A 20,788-nucleotide genomic window follows, 5' to 3' on the forward strand; every position below is an offset into this window, starting at 1 on the left:
CTTCCCTTCCCATGTTTAGAAAAGAGGCTCTGACCTTCCCTAAACAGGATGTTTGCAATAGCAACTCTCAACATGGAATTTTCTTGTTTAACTGGTTTAACTCTGCTTGGTTGATAGAGTTCAAAGTAGAAGGTCTTTTGGGGGTAGGATTTATGATCATTTACTAAACTTTAGTTGCACGTTCCAGAAAATCTGATCCAAACTGGCTTTAGCAGAAGAGGATTTTACTGGCCCATGTGCCTGAAGAGGGGGCTTCCCAGGTGGTGCTCGTGGTAAAGAATCCGCCTCCAGTGCAGGGCTGGTTGTGGCTTCAGCTGTGGCCCCGCCCGGGCTGAAGGAGAGCCAGCAGAGCCCGGCTTCCCTCTCTAACTCTAGTCAGGAGCTCCTCTAGTCAGGAGCTTCTCTGCACAGCTCTGCTCTCAGGCTCTCCCCAGTGGTGAAAAAATCTTGCAACAAGTCCAAACACAAGTACCTGCAAGAGAGTTCTGACAGCTCCCACACAAACCCGGCCAGACGCTGGTGTGGATCAGCTCTGGTTACAAAGCTCTGCTGCGGCACAGGGAGGACACTTGTTCTGGTTCAGCAAATGGGTCACCTGTCCTGCTCTGGATGCTGTTTTAGGGGGAACAGACAAATTGCTGGTCCCCCTCAAAAGACATAGATATTTAGCAGCCAAAGGAACCCATTTCCACTGCAGTTTATTAATGCAAGGCAGTGAGAGAGATTGAGCCTCTGTGTGCTTTATAAAAGCACTCCTGACCTGTGAGGACTGCAGCTGAGAGTGCGGGACCAGTGTGTGGATGAGTCTCAAACCACACACTCAGGTGCCAGAAACACAAGCCTTTCATCCTGAGCCCCACGTTCAGTCACTTTTCAGAGTGGGTGCCATCTCTGCCCAGTCACGTTTGCTTTTGGTCTCAGTTCAGTTCAGCTCAGTCGCTCAGTCGTGTCTAACTCTTTGCGACCCCATGAATCGCAGCACACCAGGCCTCCCTGTCCATCACCAACTCCTGGAGTTCACTCAGACTTACGTCCATCAAGTTGGTGATGCCACCCAGCCATCTCATCCTCTGTTGTCCCCTTCTCCTCCTGCCCCCAATCCCTCCCAGCATCAGAGCCTTTTCCAGTGAGTCAACTCTTCGCATGAGGTGGCCAAAGTACTGGAGTTTCAGCTTCAGCATCAGTCCCTCCAATGAACACCCAGGACTGATCTCCTTTAGGATGGACTGGTTGGATCTCCTTGCAGTCCAAGGGACTCTCAAGAGTCTTCTCCAACACCACAGTTCAAAAGCATCAATTCTTCGGTGCTCAGCCTTCTTCACAGTCCAACTCTCACATCCATACATGACCACTGGAAAAACCATAGCCTTGACTAGATGGACTTTTGTTGGCAAAGTAATATCTCTGCTTTTCAATATGCTATCTAGTTTGGTCATAACTTTTCTTCCAAGGAGTAAGTGTCTTTTAATTTCATGGCTGCAGTCACCATCTGCAGTGATTTTGGAGCCCCCCAAAAATAAAGTTAGCTACTGTTTCCACTGTTTCCCCATCTATTTCCCATGGAGTGATGAGACTGGATGCCATGATCTTCTGAATGTTGAGCTTTAAGCCAACTTTTTCACTCTCCACTTTCACTTTCATCAAGAGGCATTTTAGTTCCTCTTTGCTTTCTGCCATAAGGGTGGTGTCATCTGCATATCTGAGGTTATTGATATTTCTCCTAGCAATCTTGGTTCCAGCTTGTGCTTTCAGTCCAGCGCTTCTCATGATGTACTCTGCATGTAAGTTAAATAAGCAGAGTGACAATATAAAGCCTTGACGTACTCCTTTCCCTTTTTGGAACCAGTCTGTTGTTCCATGTCCAGTTCTGACTGCAGTTCCTGACCTTCATACAGGTCTCTCTTTGGTCTTCAGTTATCATTAATTCTGAAGATGGTCCCTGTTGCATTCACAAGGTCTGACACTCCAGCTCTCAGATGGAACAACATGGAGTTCCCTGCCACGGGCACAGCTGGCTCTCCTGCAACAACGTGGAGTTCCCTGCCACGGGCACAGCTGGCTCTCCTGTGCCTTCTGGGCAGCAGTGGTTTTAGTGGGGTGCACACCATTTACACTGAAGTCACACACAGATCTCAGCTTTGGTTTGGTTTGGTTTTGTCTCCCTTTCCTGTGACAACTTTGAAAGGACTATTTTAGGGCACTGCACCACTTATACCTTACTACCCCCTTATCCTCTGCTCTTTTAAGGTCTGGAAAATGTTACAGAGTCTGAGAGGTAGGGCACCTTAGCTCTTATTCAGCACATATTCTTCTAAACCTATAGGATTTTCCAAGTAAATTAATCTTTCCTAGTCCACACAGAGATTTGACCTTTAATTCGAAAAAATCACAAATACTTTATTCATTTAACAAATATTTACTGGGCACTCACTGTGTACACTTATGATGTGTGTTGGAGAAACTACGCTGGGCAGTGTAGTCAATGTGCTTGCCCTGTGGCACTTACACTGTGGAGGGAGGGATTAGGGCAGGGGGATTAGACAGGGCAGCGATGTAGCCCATGTTGTTGCCATTCAGTCACCAAGGGGTGTCTGACTCTTTGCGACCCCATGGGCTGCAGCACACCAGGCTCTGCCGTCCTTCACCATCTCCCGGAGTTCGCTCAAACTCATGTCCATTGAGTCGGTGATGCCATCCAACTGTCTCATCCTCTGTCGTCCCTTTCTCCTCCTGCCTTCAGTCTTTCCCAGGATCAGGGTCTTTTCCAGTGAGTCAGCTCTTCACATCAGGTGGCCGAAATATTGAAGCTTCAGCTTCAGCATCAGTCCTTCCAGTAAATATTCAGGGTTGATTTCCTTTAGGATTGACTGTTTTGATCTTGCAGTCCAAGAGTCTTCTCCAGCATCACCGTTTGAAAGCATCAATTATTTGGCACTCAGCCTTCTTTATGGTCCAGCTCTCACAGCTGTACATGACTACGGGGAAAACCATAGCTTTGACTATATGGACCTTTGTTGGCTATGTGATGTCTCTGCTATTTAATACACTATAGGTTTGTTATAACATTTCTTCACTAGTGGATCAGACGGTAAAGAATTTGCCTGTATTACAAGAGACCCAGGTTTGATCTCTTGGTGGGGGAGATTTGCTAGAGAAGGGAATGGCTACCCACTTCAGTATTCTGCCTGGAAAATTCTACAGACATGGGATCCTGGCAGGCTACTATGTCCCTAGGAACACAAAGAACCAGACACCACTGAGCAACTAACCCTTTCACTTACTTTTCTTCCAAGGAGCAAATGTCTTTTAATTTCACTGTCCACAGTGATTTTGGAGCCCAAGAAAATACAGTCTGGCATTGTTTCATTTTTTTCTCCATCTATTTGCCATGAATTGATGGGACCAGATGCCATGAACTTAGTTTTTTGAATGTTGAGTTTTAACCAGCTTTTTCACTTTCCTCTTTCACACTCATCGAGAGGCTCTTTAGTTCTTCACTTTCTGCCATTAAACCATCATCTGCATATCTGAAATTGTTGATATTTCTCCCAGCAGTCTTGATTCCAGCTTGTGAGTAATCCATCCTGGCATTTCGCATATGTACTCTGCATGTATGTTAAATAAGCAGGGTGACGATGTACAGCCTTGATGTCCTCCTTTCCCAGTTTGGACCCAGTCCGTTGTTACGTTTCTGGCTTTAACTGTTGCTTCTTGACCTGCATACAGGCTTCTCAGGAGACAGGGAAGGTGGACTGGTATTCCCATCTCTTTAAGAATTTTCCTCAGTGTGTTGTGACCCCACAGTCAAGGACTTCAGTGTAGTCAGTGGAGAAGTAGTTTCATTTTTGGATTTCCCTTTCTTTTTCTATGATCCAACGGATGTTGGCAATTTGATCTCTGGTGTCTCTGCCTTTTCTAAATCCAAAGTACATATCTGGAAGTTCTCTGTTCATGTCCCGCTGAAGCCAGCTCGAAAGATTTTGAGGATAATCTTGCTAGCATGTGAGATGATTGCAGTTATAGCGTAATTTGAACATTCTTTGGCACTGCCTTTCTTTGGGATTGGAAAGTGATGTTTTCCAGTCCTGAGGCCACTGCTGAGTTTTCCAAATTTGCTGGCGTATTGAGTGTAGGACTTTACCAGCATCATCTTTTAGGATTTGAAACAGATCAGCTGGAATTCCATCACCTCCAATACCTTTGTTTGTAGTGATGCTTCCTAAGTCCCACTTGACTTCGCCCTCCAGGATATCTGGCTCTAGGTCAGTGACCACACCATCATGGTTATCCACATGAAGACCTTTATGTACACTTCTTTGTGTGTTCTTGCTACCTCTTCTTAATATCTTCTGCTTCTGTTAGGTCCTTGCCATTTCTGTCCTTTATTGTGTCCGTCTTTGCATAAAATCCCCAATGTTCCCTTTTGCATAAAATCCCCAATTTTCTTGAAGAGATCTCTAGATCTTTCCCATTCTACTGGTTTCCTCTGTTTCTTTGCATTGTTCACTTAAGAAGGTTTTCTTATCTCTCCTTGCTATTCTCTGGAACTCCGCATTCAGTTGGGTATATCTTTCCCTTTCTCCTTTGCCTTTCACTTCTCTTATTTTCTCAGCTGTCTATAAGGCCTCCTCAGACAACTATTTTGCCTTCCTGGATTGTTTTTAACTTGGGGATGGTTTTGGTCACCAGCCCCTGCACAGGCCTCACTCGCACATGTCCAGCTGTCGCACCCATGCATGACTGCTGGGAAAATCACTGCCTTGACTGCATGGACTTTTGTTGGCAAAGTGATGTCTCTGCTTTTTAATATGCTGGCTAGGTTGGTCAGAGCTTTTCTTCTAGTGAGCAAGTATCTTTTAATTTCATGGCTGAAGTCAGCATCTGCAGTGATTTTGGAGCCTAAAAAGATAAAGTCTGACACTATTTCCATTGTTTCCCCATCTATTTACCATGAAGTGATGGGACTGGATGCCATGATCTTAGTCTTTTCAATGTTGAGTTTTAAGCCAGCTTTTTTACTCTCCTTTTTCATCAAGAGGCTGTTCCTCTTCACTTTCTGCCATAAGGGTGGTGTCATCTGCATATCTGAGGTTATTGATATTTCTCCCAGCAATCTTGATTCCAGATTGTGCTTCATCCATTCCAGCATTTCTCATGATGTACTCTGCGTATAAGTTAAATTAGTAGGGAGACAGTATACAGCCTTGATGTACTACTTTCTTGATTTGGAACCAGGCTGTTGTTCCATGTCCAGTTCTAACTGTTGCTTCTTGACCTGCATACGGATTTCTCAGGAGGCGGGTAAGGTGGGCTGGTATTCCTGTCTCATAGAGAATTTTCCACAGTTTGTTGTGATGCACACAGTCAAAGGCTTTGGTGTAACCAATAAAGCAGGAGTAGATACCTTTCTGTAACTCTTGCTTTTTCAGTGAGCCCCTGGATGTTGGCAATTTGATCTCTGGTTCCTCTGCCTTTTCTAAACCAGCTTGAACATCTGGAAGTTCGCGGTTCATGTACTGTTGAAGCCTGGCTTGGAGAATTTTGAGCATTACTTTACTAGCGTGTGAGATGAGTGCAATTGTGCAGTAGTTTGAGCACTCTTTGGCACCGCCTTTCTTTGGGATTGGAATGAAAACTGACATTTCCCAGTCCTGTGGCCACTGCTGCATTTTCCAAATTTGCTGGCATATTGAGTGCAGCACTTTACCAGCATCACCTTTTAGGGTTTGAAATAGCTCCACTGGAATTCCATCACCTCGACTAGCTTTGTTCATAGTAAAGCTTCCTAGTAACCACCTGACTTCATGCTCCAGGATGTCTGGCTCTAGGTGAGTGAGCACATCATTGTAGTTCTTGGGTCGTGAAGATCTTTTCTGTACACTTCTTCCGTGTACTCTTGCCACCTCTTCTTGTATCTTCTGCTTCTGTTAGGTCCATCCCATTTCTGTCCTTTATTGTGCCCATCTTTGCATGAATTGTTCCCTTGGTATCTCTAATTTTCTTGAAGAGATCTCTAGTCTTTCCTGCTTTATTATTTTCCTCTATCCCTTTGCATTGATCACCAAGGAAGACTTTCTTATCTCTCCTTGCTATTCCTACTGTCTTCAATCTGAGCCTGCATTTTGCAGTAAGGAGCTGATGATCTGAGCCACAGCCAGCTCCAGGTTTTGTTTTTGCTGACTGTATAGAGCTTCTCCATCTTCAGCTACAAAGAACATGATCCGTCTAATTTCAGTGTTGACCATCTGGTGATGTCCGTGTGCAGTCGTCTCTTGCGTTGTTGGAAGAGGGTGTTTGCTATGACCAGTGTGTTCTCTTTGCAGGACTCAGCCTTTGCCCTGCTTCATTTCGTACTCTGAGGCCAGACTTCCCTGTTACTGCAGGTGTCTCTTGACTCCCTACTTTTTCATTCTAGTTCCCTGTGATGAAGAAAGTGTTGGTCCCTCAGTCGTGTCCAACTCTGTGACCCCAGGGACTGTAGCCCTCCAGGCTCCTCTGTCCCTGGGATTCTCCAGGCAAGAATACTGGAGTGGGTAACCATTCCCTTCTCCAGGGGATCTTCCCAAGGCAGAGATCAAACCTGGGTCTCCAGCATTGCAAGCAGATTCTCTGTCATCTGAGCCACGAGGGAAACTGATTATGACGAAAAGGAGATATATATATATATATATATATATATTGGTGTTAGTCCTAGAAGGTCTTATAGGCCTTCATGGAGCCATTCAGTGTCATCTTTCGCTTTGGTGGTTGGAGTATAGACTTGAATCACTGTGATGTTTAATGGTTTGTCTTGGAAATGAACCAAGATCATTCTGTTGTTTTTGAGACTATATCCAAGTACTGCATTTTGGACTCTTTTGTTGGCTGTGGGGGTCACTCCATTTTTCCGAATGGATTCTTGCCCACGGTAGTAGATGCAGTGGTCTTCTGAAGTCAGTTTGCCCATTCCGTCCACTGTAGTTCACTGATTCCTACAGTGTCGATGTCCATGCTTCCCGTCTCCTGCTTGACCATGTCCAGTTTACCTTGATTTACCTTGATTCGTTGGGCCTGGACCTAACACTCCAGGTCCCTTTGCAGTATTGTTCTTTACTGCCCTGGACTTTACTTTCACCACCAGAGACATCCACAGCTGAGTGATGTTTCTGTTTTAGCCCAGCTTGTTCCTTCTTTACGGAGCTGTTTCTCCATTCTTCCCTAGTAGTGTATTGGACACTTACTGACCTGGGGGCTCATCTTCTGGTGTCATATCTTTCTGCCTTTTTCATGGTGTTCATGGGGTTTTCGAGGCAAGAATACTGAAGTGTTTTGCCATTCCCTTCTCCCACGGGCCACGTTTTGTCAGGCCCTGACTAGCAGGGACATGCCCTTCAGCCACTCCCCATAGCTGGACAGCATGCTGGCACCCTGGCTGTCCCACAGCTGGTCCTCACTGAGCCTGTAAGCCTTTACTGGCCACCCAGTGTCGATCCGCTTGCCACCCAGGGGCCTTGGCAGCAGCCCCGCTGGAGTGCCCGGAAAGGGGTCTGGGGAGGCGGGAGCTGAGGCTGGAGCACAACCGGGGCGCGTGGTTCCTCAGCCTCATCGCTGCCACTGGCCGCCCTGGGGCTGATCCGCCGCCCGCATGACCTGCAGCCCGCCGGGCTCTGGGCCCTGTCTGTCCTCTCCTCTGGCTCCTCGGCCCTATTATTCAGTCCCAGCAAGCCCAGCCACCCCGCAGATGCCCCACACAGATATAGGTCATGGTGCAGGCTAAATGTGATGGAGGAACTTTGAGGGATGTATCAGTGGACTGCTATTATTTGAGATATTACTTAGAGCATTTCCTCGGAGAAATGAACAGTTCAAGATTGGAACCAGAAACCCCAGAGGAGGCTGCTGCACGGACACCACAGGACTGATACTCCCTGGGCCAGACTGGAGGCGGGAGGAGGGAGAGATGCAGTCAGATTCTAAGCTGGAGGCTTGTGTTTGGTGCTGCGTACTGGGGGATGGCAAGGCACGAGAGAAACGTGGGCGTCCCAGCTGGCCTGGGGTTTGAGAGTGAGCTCCTACTGGATGGAGCCCACCTGGAAAGGAAACTTGGGGAGCAGGCTGGAGAGGAGTCGGGCGTCACTGTAACATCTAAATGTGATTTATTTGAGATGCTGACTTGATTTCAATATTCAATTAGTAACTGATACCCTGAGTCTGGCATTTCGGGAAAGGATTACCAGATATGAATGGTGTTTAAAGTCACAAGCCTAGGGTTGAGTGTGAATAGAAAAGGATGGTGCCTTGGGGAGGCTGAGAGGACCGTAGCCTCCACCTCTTAGCTCATTCCTGGAGGCTGTTGACCGAAAGAGACGCACAGTGTGAGAGCTGAGAGCTCAGTCTATTCGGCGCAAAACGAGGAATGTGACCCAGCAGACTGTCGCGGAGGTGCTGCTGAGGAGCTGCTCTGGAGAGATGGGGGGGGGGGGAGGCCAATACTTCTGTTTTGCTGAAGGGGGTACCTGCAGCCAAGCACACATTTTGGCAGGAAGTTGCCGCTCATCACAAGGAAGGGGTGTCTCCATTCATGATTTTTGTGCTCTTCTAGATATGAGAAAAGGCAAGAAATTGGGCTCTTAAAATCTTCTCCTGAAAATATCCAACTATCTGAAGGCCTGTTCCACCAGTTTTTCCAGAGCAGAGAGGGCTTTGTTCCTGATCTCCAGCCTGAACTCCCTCCAGGGTGTGTGGGAGGTCTGCACCTGCAGTGACCTAATCTGTAGAGTCAGATGACAAGTGACTGTTGAGCTGGCAAGGTAGATGGAGTCAGCGTTAGCAGCCTTGGTGCTGCTGGCCCCCGGGCCTCACCCTCCAGGCGTGGGGTAGGGCTGTTCCTCACCCCTCAGCTCACCCGTGTTTTGTGTGGTCCAAGTGGTGAGGCTCTGCTTAGCTGCCCCAGGAAGGGATGGCCCGGAGCAGGGCCGGTGGGTGGGAGGGCTTTGTGCCAAATCTCAGGCCTGGTCTAAGATTTCAGTTCCTCAAAGGGCTGTCTGTGTGCAATGATTTCAAGTGGAAACAGAGTTTAAAGTTGATCTTGAAGAATGAATGGTATTTTAAGAGGTCAGAGGTTGCCATTTTTTCCTGTAGGGCCAGCCAGCCAGTAGATCAGGCTTTGGCAGCCAAGAGGCAGAACTGTGTATTGACACACAAGAGAGAAAGCAACCTTCCACGCGACTTTATCGGTGACTGGATCGTGGTGATGACTGAGCACTTCTGTAATCCGCTCACTGACGCGTGGACGGTGATTCTCGTTGCGGGGGAACACTTTCGACTTGGGCTCACTGTCTAGTGCCCTTTATCACCACAGGTCCCGAGTGTTCAGCTGTCACTGCTGATCTATGATGAGATTTTACCGGTTTCATCTTTGAAAGTGTGTTCTCCCCCGAAACATTCTTCTTTTGATTCATTTTTTTGCAACCAACTACATCCGAGAAGGCAATGGCACCCCACTCAGTACTCTCGTCTGGAAAATCCCATGGTCGGAGGAGCCTGGTGGGCTGCGGTCCATGGGGTTGCTAAGGGTCGGACACAACTGAGCGACTTCACTTTCACTTTTCACTTTTGTGCATTGGAGAAGGAAACGGCAGCCCACTCCAGTGTTCTTGCCTGGAGAATGCCAGGGACGGGGGGCCTGGTGGGCTGCCGTCTCTGGGGTCGCACAGAGTCGGACACGACGGAGGTGACTGAGCAGCAGCAGCAACAGCACTCTCACATTCAGGCCATAGGAGAACAGGCGGCGGCTGGAGTTGCCGAGTCCTCGGTGCTCCTGGCTCCGCATGCGGCCTTCAGCGTGTGCTCTGGGAGGACCAGCAGAGCTCGTTTAGAGGGGCGATGCCAAGCTTCCTCAGGAAGGGTCAGGCGGGGTCAGCGAGTGGTGAGAGGTCATCTGGCAGAGCCTCCTGAGCCACAGGCCCAAGAAAGGCCCTCGGAGAACTCCGCACAGCCCCCTCCACTCAGAAACTGGAGCCCCCACGGGCTCTGAGGGTCCTGCCCCCGCCTCACCCAGATCCCACGCCTGCCAGTACCCCTGGGCACAGCTCCCAGAGGGGCCCAGCCCGGTGGAGCACGGCGCTCTGCGGTCTGCAGCTGAGCCTCACCTCCTCCAAGAAGGGCTGCGTCCTTGCACATGTCCCCCGTCAGAGCGAATGGTTCCCACAGGTAAGGTCCCCGGTACACCTGCTGCCTGCCTCCACCTGCTGTCGGACTCGCCTGCTGCACCTCCTCCAGGTGAGCGGGAGGTTGCAGCCACAGGAGCTGGCATAACTCAGGGATCGGGGGAGCACAGGGAGGGCCCTCTGACGTGAGGCTGTTTCCAGGTGCAGCTGACATCATCTCTTCATCCATTTTAACATTTAATGAAAAGGCAAAGCCCACACCTTTGCTTTCTTGAGGAAGGACTTGGAGATAATCTATTATAAAAGCTATAGAATCAGAGAGGAAGACATTAACACGTGCATGTTGTATTTACCTCCCCAAACCAACCGAGTGATTAGAATGTGTATAAAACAAGTCAAGTCTAGTTCTAAGTTAGAAAATAAAAATTGCAGATACTTTTCCATATTCTGTACCAGATGCCACGGAGAGATGACGAGTTTCAGCCGCAGCGAGCCCAAAATCTCGATTTCTTGCCATGGTAAGAGTTATTTCCCCCTCATGCCCCAGGTCATGGGCAGCTCCCCGCAGCCAGAGAAGGAGAGGGTGGGGAGACATGCTGCCCCGCCGTCTGCCCAGCCGCTCCGGAGGACGGCGCTGTGCTGACGGCGCGCGTGTGGGTGGGAACTGCCCGGCCGCGCGACTCACCCGGCAGCCGGCCGCGTGCCGCTGACAGGAGAGAGGCTGCGTAAGAGAGCAGAGGCCCGCCTGGTCGGGCGCAGTGTGCAGGCTGGGGTGCTCTTGTGAGTTTTCCCCTCGTGTCCCGTGTGCCCTGCTGACTCCTGCGGGCTCAGCTCCTCCTTCCCTCGTCCTGATCCCGGCAAGTGGGGCTGGCTTCCATCACGTCTTCACTCTGGCTGCGGTTTTCAGAGTCTGTTCACGGGGTCAGCACTGTGTTGAAAACTTCGCAATGCCCCCAGCATATGCACTTTTTCTTGATCACTGCGGAATATCAAAAGCAGTTGTGTGTCTTTAGCCTGCTACTGGTGGCACTGGTGGCCAAGAACCCGCCTGCCAGCGCAGGAGACTCGAGAATTGAGCGCTCCACCCCTGGGTCGGGAAGGTCCCCTGGAGGAGGAAGTGGCAACCCCCTCCAGGGCTCTGGCCTGGAGAATCCCATGGGCAAAAGGGTCGGACACGACTGAAGCAAAGTAACACATTAGTCAAGTCACGACTAACAGCTCCTTCTATAAAATGCACTTTGAGGGCCCAAATGTGTACAGAAATACGTTCATTTGGAATTTTTCTAGGTTATATTTTTTCTAAGACCTTTAAAATCCAGATTGTTTAACCAAAGCACTGATAATAGGAAATGTTTAAAAGTCACTAGAACATTGAGAGACTTTTAAGTGGGTGTTTTAAGATTCCTTCCCTACTTAAAAATTATGTGCTTCTGAGAATTTGTCTGCGTGCGTCTTTGTGCTTTATACCCACCCCTGAGAGTGACGGCAGAGCACTGAGAATTTCAGCCCTTCAGTATCTTGGTCCATCAGCAAAGTGGGACAGTGTGATTTTAAATACACGACTGGGGAAGGAAAAGCGGCTGTACATCAGTTCCTAAAGTTAGAATTTAAGGATTGGCGATGATACACAGATGCATATACTAATAATTGAACATTCAGTGTGTAGCTACTCACCAAATCCCTGTCCTGTGAATTGTGTGTGTGAAAACATGCCTGGGGAGGGGAGGCTGTCTGTACTCTGGTTTGTGTAAAATGTAAGGATATGTTTTCACTTTTCTACACCTCTTCATACAAGACATGTTCATTGTGAGAGGTCACATTTTAAACAGAAGATAATGTATGGAGTAATTATTCATAATACACATTTCTAAACAGCTGGAGTCATGCATCTACTACATTAAATATTCAGTTGTACAATATTTAACTTAGGCTGAGCAATCTCTGTTATGTGATATTCATACAATACAGCATACAAAGGACTATTGAGAGCAGCAGTTCACCTCCATGACTTACTATCCACGGTGCAAGTCTCCAGCAAGCTTCCTGTATGAGCCTTCCCCACACCCCACACCAAGCATCATTATACTTTACTTTTATATATAAATATTTATATAAACATTTACATAAGTGTGTGCTACCCTATATATCTTTATGTAGTCTGCTTTTCCTCTCAATATTCATATTTTGCCATGTTGATACATGCAAACCTGGTTTATTTGAAGTTCAGTATAGAGTACAGTTGTAATACTGTACCAGACTAGGTATAGCCATCCTCCTCTTGAGCGGAGTTGGTCTCCTGCTTTGGAAATGCTCGGTTTTGTGTGCTACTCTCATTTTGCTATTGAAGGCATTGCCGCAGGGAACCTTCTCACACGTGCAGTGCTGGTTTCCTGGGCTGCATGACGAGCTACCAGGAACTGGTTGGCTCCCAGCAACAGGCAGGTCATCTCCCACGGGGGAGTCCTCCCGTGGGGAATCAGCTGCTGCACCTGGAGGGCCCCACGTCTCCAGAAGGCCCGCCTCCTCCCCAGCCCGCGGGCTCCAGGCTGGCAGCCGCACGGTGCAGCCTCCCCTTCTCTCCAGGTCTCACACTTTCTGTCTCCTTAAGGATAGCCATCCTGCGCTTAGGGACCGCCTGGGGAGTCTGGAGTGACTTAGTTACATCTGCAAAGGCCCTTTTTCCAATCGAGACCCCTTTCCAATTGAGACCTGGTGGACATGAATTTGGGGCCACCATCCCGCCCAGCCGCCAGCGTCTCTGTGAGCGCATCCAGGCGTGGAATTGGCGGGTCATCTCTGCTGTCCTTAGAGAGCTCCCACAGCAGCTGCCCTTCCTCAGGACCCACCAGCAGGCCACAGGCTTCCCTCCGTGCCCCTGCCCGGCCTGCACATGCGCGCTGGCAGGCTTCGTTCACTGCTGCCCACCTAGAGGACGAGAGAGGATAATGCATTATGGCCTGGCTTTCACGTCCCTGGTCTCTTAGGAGTTCGATCCACTTTCCATGTATTTACTGGCCATGGTGGTCTCTTCTGTGGATTAGTAGTTGAATATTTTGCCTACTTTTCTATAGTAATTTCATATTTTTTGATGTTAAAAGATCTTTATATATTCTTGATGTAGTACATGTATACAGTGGAATATTACTCAGCCATAAAAAGGAATGAAATAATGTCATTTGCTGCAACATAGTTGGACCTGGAGATTGTCACACTGAGTGAAGTAAGTCAGACAAACACAAATATCATATGATACCACTTATATGTGGAATCTAAGAAAAAGGTACAAATGAATTTATCTATAAAACAGAAATAGAGTTCCAGACATAGGAAACAATCTCGCGCTTACGGAACTTACGGGGTAGGGAGGGATACACTGGGAGACTGGGGCTGGCGTCCACACGTGACTGCGCATAAGCTAGATGATAAGAGCCCGCTGTGGGCTCAGGGAGCTCGGATTAAGGTGCCGTGATGGCCTATATGGGAAAAGAGCGATGAGAAGGCGATGACTGTGTGTGTGAGCGATTCTTCTGCACAGAAGAACCTAACACAGTACTGGAGATCAACTAGACTCCAATGAATCTTTTTTAAAAGGGAAAAATTGAAGAAGCAAAATGTGTGGAACCAAAGATAGACTTTATAAAGTCTACACGAAGAACTTTAAATTTTAAATAACAAAGGAAAAAATTCTAAGGATATGGTAGAGATACAAATTGAAAAATTCAATGATTTGTAATTATAATAAATCACCCATAAATTATAGCAGTCATAATAAATGTAAATACATTTAAATTTATGTATTTTAAGTAAAATATCTATATATATTATGAGTTCTAAATCTCTGTCATTTATACTTAGGACAAATATATTCCAGTCTGTGGCTTCTATTCTTATTTTTAAATGTATGTTGATATACAACTTTTTACATTTTAATGTAGTTGCGTATAGCTGTAGTTTCCCTTTATTTTGTGCCTTGTTTATACCATTCCTCCATCCTCAGATCATAAAGATATTCCCTATTCTTTTTATTCTAAAAGTACAAAGTTATGCTTTTAATATTTAGGCCTTCAGTTACATTGAATTTTTTGTATGATGTGATGTTGAAATCTAATTTTATTTTGCTTTCCTTTGAATGACCCAGAGTTGTCCCAGAACAATTTATTAATCTACTGTGTCATCTCTGTCATATATTTTTAAATATTTGAGTATATATGTTTATATGAATACTCCTTTCTTGCTTTTGTTGTGAATGTAGCATTGTTAATTAAGTGCTGTGGTTTATTCAATAAATTGTGTCATATATGTTTAAAATACTAGGTTCTAACTTCACATCCTATACAAACACAAGTTTGAAGTACATCAAATATTTAATGTAAAATAAAAGCTCTGAAAGAAAATCTGAAATAATACTTGCATAACTTTTTTCTTAAAATAAGACTTCTAGTCACAATAATAGAAAGATGATAATGGTAGAAAGCCCAGAGAGATATTGCCACATAAATGAAAACAAATACTAAGAAACTATACATAAAAGTGTAAAAAACAAGAAGCTGAGATGGAAACTTGCGACATGACTAAAATTATAGAGAAATGAGTATAGGACCAGAAGAATAGGCAAAGAGCACCAACAGAAAATATGAAAACAAGGTGAAGCAAGTGAGGCACTGGCTGGCGGTGGATGAGCTCGGACACAAGCTCGCTGCCCTGTTCTGACGCGCCCGCCTCACCTCTGCCGCTCCCCTGGGGACAGTACACATCTCATGGTGACACTTGGTGGGTCTAAGGTTGGAGAGTGTTTTTAGAAGATGACGATAATGGAAAAAAGCCTAAAAAATTTTTTAAGTCATTAATTCGAACTCCTAAGATTCTCTCAAGATAATTACTATCCAACAGTGGTATCAATAAAAGCTAAAAGTGAAATAATCTACTTGCTTAACAACAGGAACCAACTGAAGCACACGCTAAATGCAGACAGCAGCACTGGTGAATATCAGGGGTCGGGGTGCCTTTTTTTCTTCAGTATTTGCATACCTATACTTTCCCTGTTATTTTTACAACGCACTTATGCCTTATGCCATAATTTCTATTTGTTTTTTTTTAAATTTTCGTCTCAAAACTCATGGGCCTTTTACACTAAGAATTTGAAAAGTAATTCTCCCATAATTTCTGGTTCTTGTGTGGTCTGACTTTTGGCATTTTGAATCATTGATAAATTTGGAGTTCATGTAGTGTGACACTGCGGATGATTTTTCCCCCAAAGGACGACTGTTTATTGTGCAAGACAACTTTCCACATTCATTTGAGATGCAGTATTCATCACATATTGAATTCACTTATACATTTGGGCCAATTTTTGAATTTTCTGTTTTGTAAAATTGATTTTCTGTCCATATCTGTATCACCAGGAGGTAACTTATCGAGGCTCTATAATGTGTTAGATGGAGGGTTTCACCCTTATTTTTCCTGTTTCACACATTTTCTTCTAGTCTTTCTTGCTTATTTTTCCAAATGAATTTGGGGACTATTTAGTAAAAAAAATACTTGTTAGACTTAAAAGAGGATATGAACTTGATTTCATTTTTTAAAAAGTAGAAAAACTATCATAAGAAAATTGAAAAGACAAATGACAAAGAGGAAATCAATGTAACTTGTATTCTAGAAAAAAGATTAATTCCTTTAATATATAAATCAATAAGAAACAGAGAAATACCCTCCCTAAATAGACAAGAAGTATTTTTAAAAAAAGATTTGGTGGAAATGGAAGGAAATTAATATTCATCATAAAAGAGCAAATCAGAAGTGCACTGAGAGCTTCAAATGAAGAAGCTGGTGTTGGAACTGCGTTTGTGTAAACAGACTGGGGGAAATGTTTAGAGCATGTTTTTATACTGAATGCCGGCACACGGATCTAGGGCTCCTGAGGGGAGGGAAAACTGAGATGAAGGCCACGACTTCCCGCTTTTCTGCTGGAAGCTGCAGCAGGGGAGAGAACCCGCCTCAGCCTGAGTTCCTTCCAGACTGTTGCTGTTAAGTTGCTAAGTCCTTTTAAGATCCTTTAGATCACCGTGATTTTAAATTTAAGATTTTTGAGAGTTTAAGGTTTCTCAATCTCAGAGTGAATTTAATTTATTAGGAAAATAGAGATGAAATGATCACCAAGTAAGGATTTTCAATCTGTTTCCTTTGTCTGGTAGGATACAGTTTGTTAATGCTTAATTGTGTATGACAAAAATGAAATTATAACACACTTCTAACTTCTATTTTGTAGGTTTTTTTTTCATTAAAATCACTTTTTTAATCTTTTAGTGAACAACCCTATACCTTCCAATTTGAAATCTGAAGCAAAAAAGGCTGCTAAAATTCTAAGAGAATTCACAGAAATAACTTCCAGAAATGGACCTGATAAGATCATCCCTGGTAGGTGAACAATATAAGTACTTTCCACTTCTACATTTGCTCTGCTTCCCAAATTATCTTCCCCACCCTTGACTGCACCCAGGTCCTCAGACCACCCCTCTGCTCTGGGCCCGTCTTCCCCGCCGGGCCCTGGGTGGCCTCCTCTCCCACCTGCCTTCCTGCTCCTTTCTCCTTTTGTGAGTATCCCGTGTCGTTTGCCAGCGCCGCTTCCCTCAAACTCACAGGTCTTGTCCTCAGTTTCTGAGGACTTTGCAAACTCACTAGCTAACTCATGAACAAATTTTAAATTTGTGTTTCTTTCTTTCTAGATAAGATAGTTATACCTTACAGTGGTTTAAGAAGACTAATCAGTGATTTCCAGTACAACCAGAAATTTGTATTCCCAGGGTCCAAAACCTCAGTTCCTAAGCTCCCCCAGACCTGCTGAATCAGACTCCGTGATTCTCCTGTAGTCAGGCGGGCCACACCAGACCTGGTCCAGAGGCAAGCCTTTGGGAACCACTGTCTGTTTATTACTACTACCCATTGTTTCTAAAAGGTGTTTCAGAAAATACTTATCTGATGCTAAGAGACTTGTATGCAGACAAGCTTGGGCAGGCAGATTTCCCTCTTAGTGCAGGACTTGCATCCTTCTTTAAAGAAAGGAGTTTAATTTCTTAAGCTAGATTTTCCGAGGTTATTTAATGGGTCTTTAAATGTTTTTAAAAATTAAAAATTTGTTGTTGTTATAATAATAATAATAATTGCTCTTATTTTGGCCTAGCCACTCCTCTCATCTTAAGAAAACAGGGCTTTTTAGAGCATTGATACTCAAAGTGCGGACTGGACAACACTTGGGCGTCACCTGGGAGCCTGTTAGAACTGTAGGACCTCGGGCTCTTAGACCTAAGGAATCACAGTCTGCGGAATCACGAGGCCTCCGGTGAGGCACGCGCCTGTGAAAGTTTGAGAAGCACCGCACAGGACTCGAAGGAAATTCCACCAGGAAACCTGAGTTTTCTTAGCTCTGTTCTGAAGCAGGAGGCAGAAAACATCTCTTGGTATTTATCAGCTGCATGTCAGGCCTGCCCGACTTACAGATAAAGCGCGTTTCCCGCCATAAAAATATCTGGGTATGGATTATTTCTCAAGGATTTTGTCCAGCAGAATTCTGTCTTCCCTTTTCTTCCTCCAGTTAAAGGCCACCCAGCTCCCTCTCACTGGCTGTCACTCAGAAAATGAAAATCTGTTTCCGTAGGCGCCGCAAGAAGAAGAGCTTGCATCCGGGGTGTACAGACTGCGGGTGGAGGGGTGGGGGCGGGGGGCAGGCCGGCCCGGCTGCCAGGGGACCAAGCCTCGCCTATCCGTGGGACACGGAGGGCGGGGCGCTCTGTTCACACTGAAACCCGGGAGCTCTGTAATGAAGCAGGAGATGAAGTCTCAAAGCGTCTTAAAACAGAATGCCCAGACCTTTAGACCTCTGTGGCAGTGCGTCCGCAGCTTTCCGGCATCAGGGCTCTGAGATGCGAGGCTGAATTTAGAGTCGATTTGCCATCGATGCATCTTAGTCACAGATGAGCTAAGTGGACAGTTATTTAGTGGTTATGGGTAGTTTACTGTCTCTGAACTTGGGTGGATAAGATATCAAAAACACACCTGACATTTGAAATGTGTTCGTTAAAGAAATCTACCTTTGTTCTAGTTAATGTTTCTGAACAGAGGCAGTGCTCACTGTAGCAGCGCCGAGAGCGGCCTGTGAGGTGCTGAGGATGTTCTGCCGGCATGTGCCGCATAAACCAAGCTCCCAACGTGTAATGAAACTACCCATTATCATTACCTTGTTACACCCATTGGAACTGGAACTCAGGCACCCTTAGCAGGCCGCCCTCTGAACAGCATTCCTTCTAACCCTTGCTTCAGTACCAGCAGCTGCAGAGACAATCTGCGTGTCCCCCTCCTTGTGCCTTTGGTTGAATCATATCTGAGGGTCTGTTATTAGATTTTGAAACAGTATGCATAATTATATTCAAAATTTAGTGTCTCCTAAGGATACATACAAAGTCTTTTTTGTGTATTTGAGTACACTATTTGGTTTGACTTCTTCAAAATTATATATGACTAAAATGATGATAAATTAAACTACCTTAAAAGTAGAATTGGTTCCAAGAATAATTTCAGTCTTAAGGCTTCCTTTGTTATTTGAAAGATGTGCTATTGTGTAAAGAAATCCACGGAATAGTGAGACACTGTGTTTAGTGGGACCTATGTTAATAACCTTCCTTTTACGGAATGAACTTCCCTGAAATGTGAATAAACCGATATTTTGTCAATGGAATTATATTTTCAGTGCTTTGGTAGTTATGTGTTATTCCAATACTTACCAAATCATTTTATAAAGTTAAAAACCTTTTTTAAGTGGCAGAATCATTAAATTTTTCTGGTTTTGAATCCAGGTTTTCATATTATTAGCAGGTGAGCCCAGTGATGTGGCTGTAAGCTCACACTGCCACACACTGTGTATCAGTCACTGTATACCTTAATACTCTAGATCTTAATTTCTTTGAATAAATTAGAAAATTATACATTATGTTCTAAATTAATTGAAATATCCAAATTATTTGTCCTTCTACTAGACATCAGCATAGTCTCATCCGAGGCTCTCATTTCTTGTGGCCGTTGCAGACTTTCTGAGCACCTCTCCTGTCGGGTTAGGGCCACCAAAGGCTTCAGGCTCTCCTGGGGTGGATTCTCCCCAGTTACCTGTGCCACTAGGACCAGGGAGACCCGGGTCCCGCAGGCACAGCTCCGTGCCCAGGGCTGGCCCGTCGGGGTGCACACTGCCCTCCTCTTTTGCAGCGCATGTCATCGCCAAAGCCAAGGGCCTCGCGATCCTGTCGGTGATAAAGGCTGGCTTTCTGGTCACGGCGAGAGGAGGCAGCGGGATCGTGCTGGCGCGCCTTCCGGACGGAAGTAAGTCAGTGGCTCTAAAGGCGGGGGAGCGAGAGCCCCCGCCTGCGTCCGCTTCCACCGTGAGCCGCGACCCAGGGCGGGAGGCGGGCTTTCCGGCCCCGCGGCCCCGCCTCGGGTGGGCGGCCCCCCGGGTGCTCTCCGGCAGCCGCCCGCCGGGATCCTCCCGGAGCCCCGGAAAGTGCGCTCCCGCCTTTCCGTGTTTTCTCGTCCTGCCGTGGAGCAGATACTAAACGTTGACATTATCTTTCTCTTGTCAAATACGCATTCTTATTCCTCAGCTTCAGGGTGCTGTTTTCTTCTGTTTTATGGAAGCTGATAAGGTGGAAGACCATTTGTAAGCTTTCCCCCCATTTTTCCTGTAGGAGACCTTAAAAACGGAAACATTTTAAAGAATATCCATCCCCAGGGCAGAATCATATCAAGATCAGTATAATTTGGCTTTACTTTCTTGTATGAAATCTAATACCTGATTTTTCAGACATGACGTCAAAATGCATTTGCCTTGACTCTCAAGAACCAACATTTATCACATTTGAAATGTGTGTAGGTATGTGTAAGGGGCTTCCTTCGCGACTCAGTTGGTAAAGAATCTGCCTGCGATGCAGGGGACCAGGGTTCGATTCCTGGGTTGGGAAGACGCCCTGGAGAAGCAAATGGCAAGTCCAGTATTCTTGCCTGGAGAATCCCACAGACAGAGAAACTTGGCAGGCTCTAGTCCATGGGGCCGCAAGAGTCAGACACGATTTAGCGACTAAACCGCCACCAGGCGTGTCCTAACATCTAAAAGCCTTTTTATGTGAATTTAACATTAGCTGTTCAGTTCTATAATCGAACACATTTTTTTCTGTTACTGTGTTAATGTGTCGGGCTTCCCTTGTGGTTCAGCTGGTAAAGAATCCGCCTACAATGCGGGAGGCCTGGGTTTGATCCCTGGGTTGGGAAGATCCCCTGGAGAAGGGAAAGGTTACCCACTCTAGTATGCTGCCCTGGAGAATTCCATGGGCCATATAGTCCATGGGGTCGCAAAGAGTCGGACACAACTGAGCGACTTTCACTTCACTTCTGCTAATAGCTCTTTTCAGTGTCAATAATTTAATTTTCTGCTGAGAGAACATGGGCCATCCACTTGCAGTAGATAAATCTGGGCATTTGTGGGGTGCACAGCTCTGGAACGTGTGTCAGTGGGATTTACTGTCCCCTGTGAAGTGTCCCCACAGTAAATGAGAGTTGGCCTCTGAGTTTGTACTTCAGATTTCCCAGCTCCAGACTTGGCTATG

The 20,788-nt window shown here is 46.0% G+C and overlaps 1 protein-coding gene across 1 annotated transcript in view; it reads left to right on the forward strand.

The window, feature by feature from the left end:
- SH3YL1 (SH3 and SYLF domain containing 1) overlaps positions 1–20,788 on the forward strand; it is a 68,302-nt gene that overhangs the window by 3,246 nt on the left and 44,268 nt on the right. Inside the window, exons 2-3 of the mRNA XM_018052743.1 lie at positions 16,452–16,562; positions 19,398–19,511. Coding sequence (XP_017908232.1) covers positions 16,452–16,562; positions 19,398–19,511 — 225 coding nt within the window. The remainder of the gene's footprint in view (positions 1–16,451; positions 16,563–19,397; positions 19,512–20,788) is intronic.

The sequence above is a fragment of the Capra hircus genome, chromosome 8, assembly GCF_001704415.2.
Source record: "Capra hircus breed San Clemente chromosome 8, ASM170441v1, whole genome shotgun sequence".
NCBI classification, from domain to species: domain Eukaryota; kingdom Metazoa; phylum Chordata; class Mammalia; order Artiodactyla; family Bovidae; genus Capra; species Capra hircus.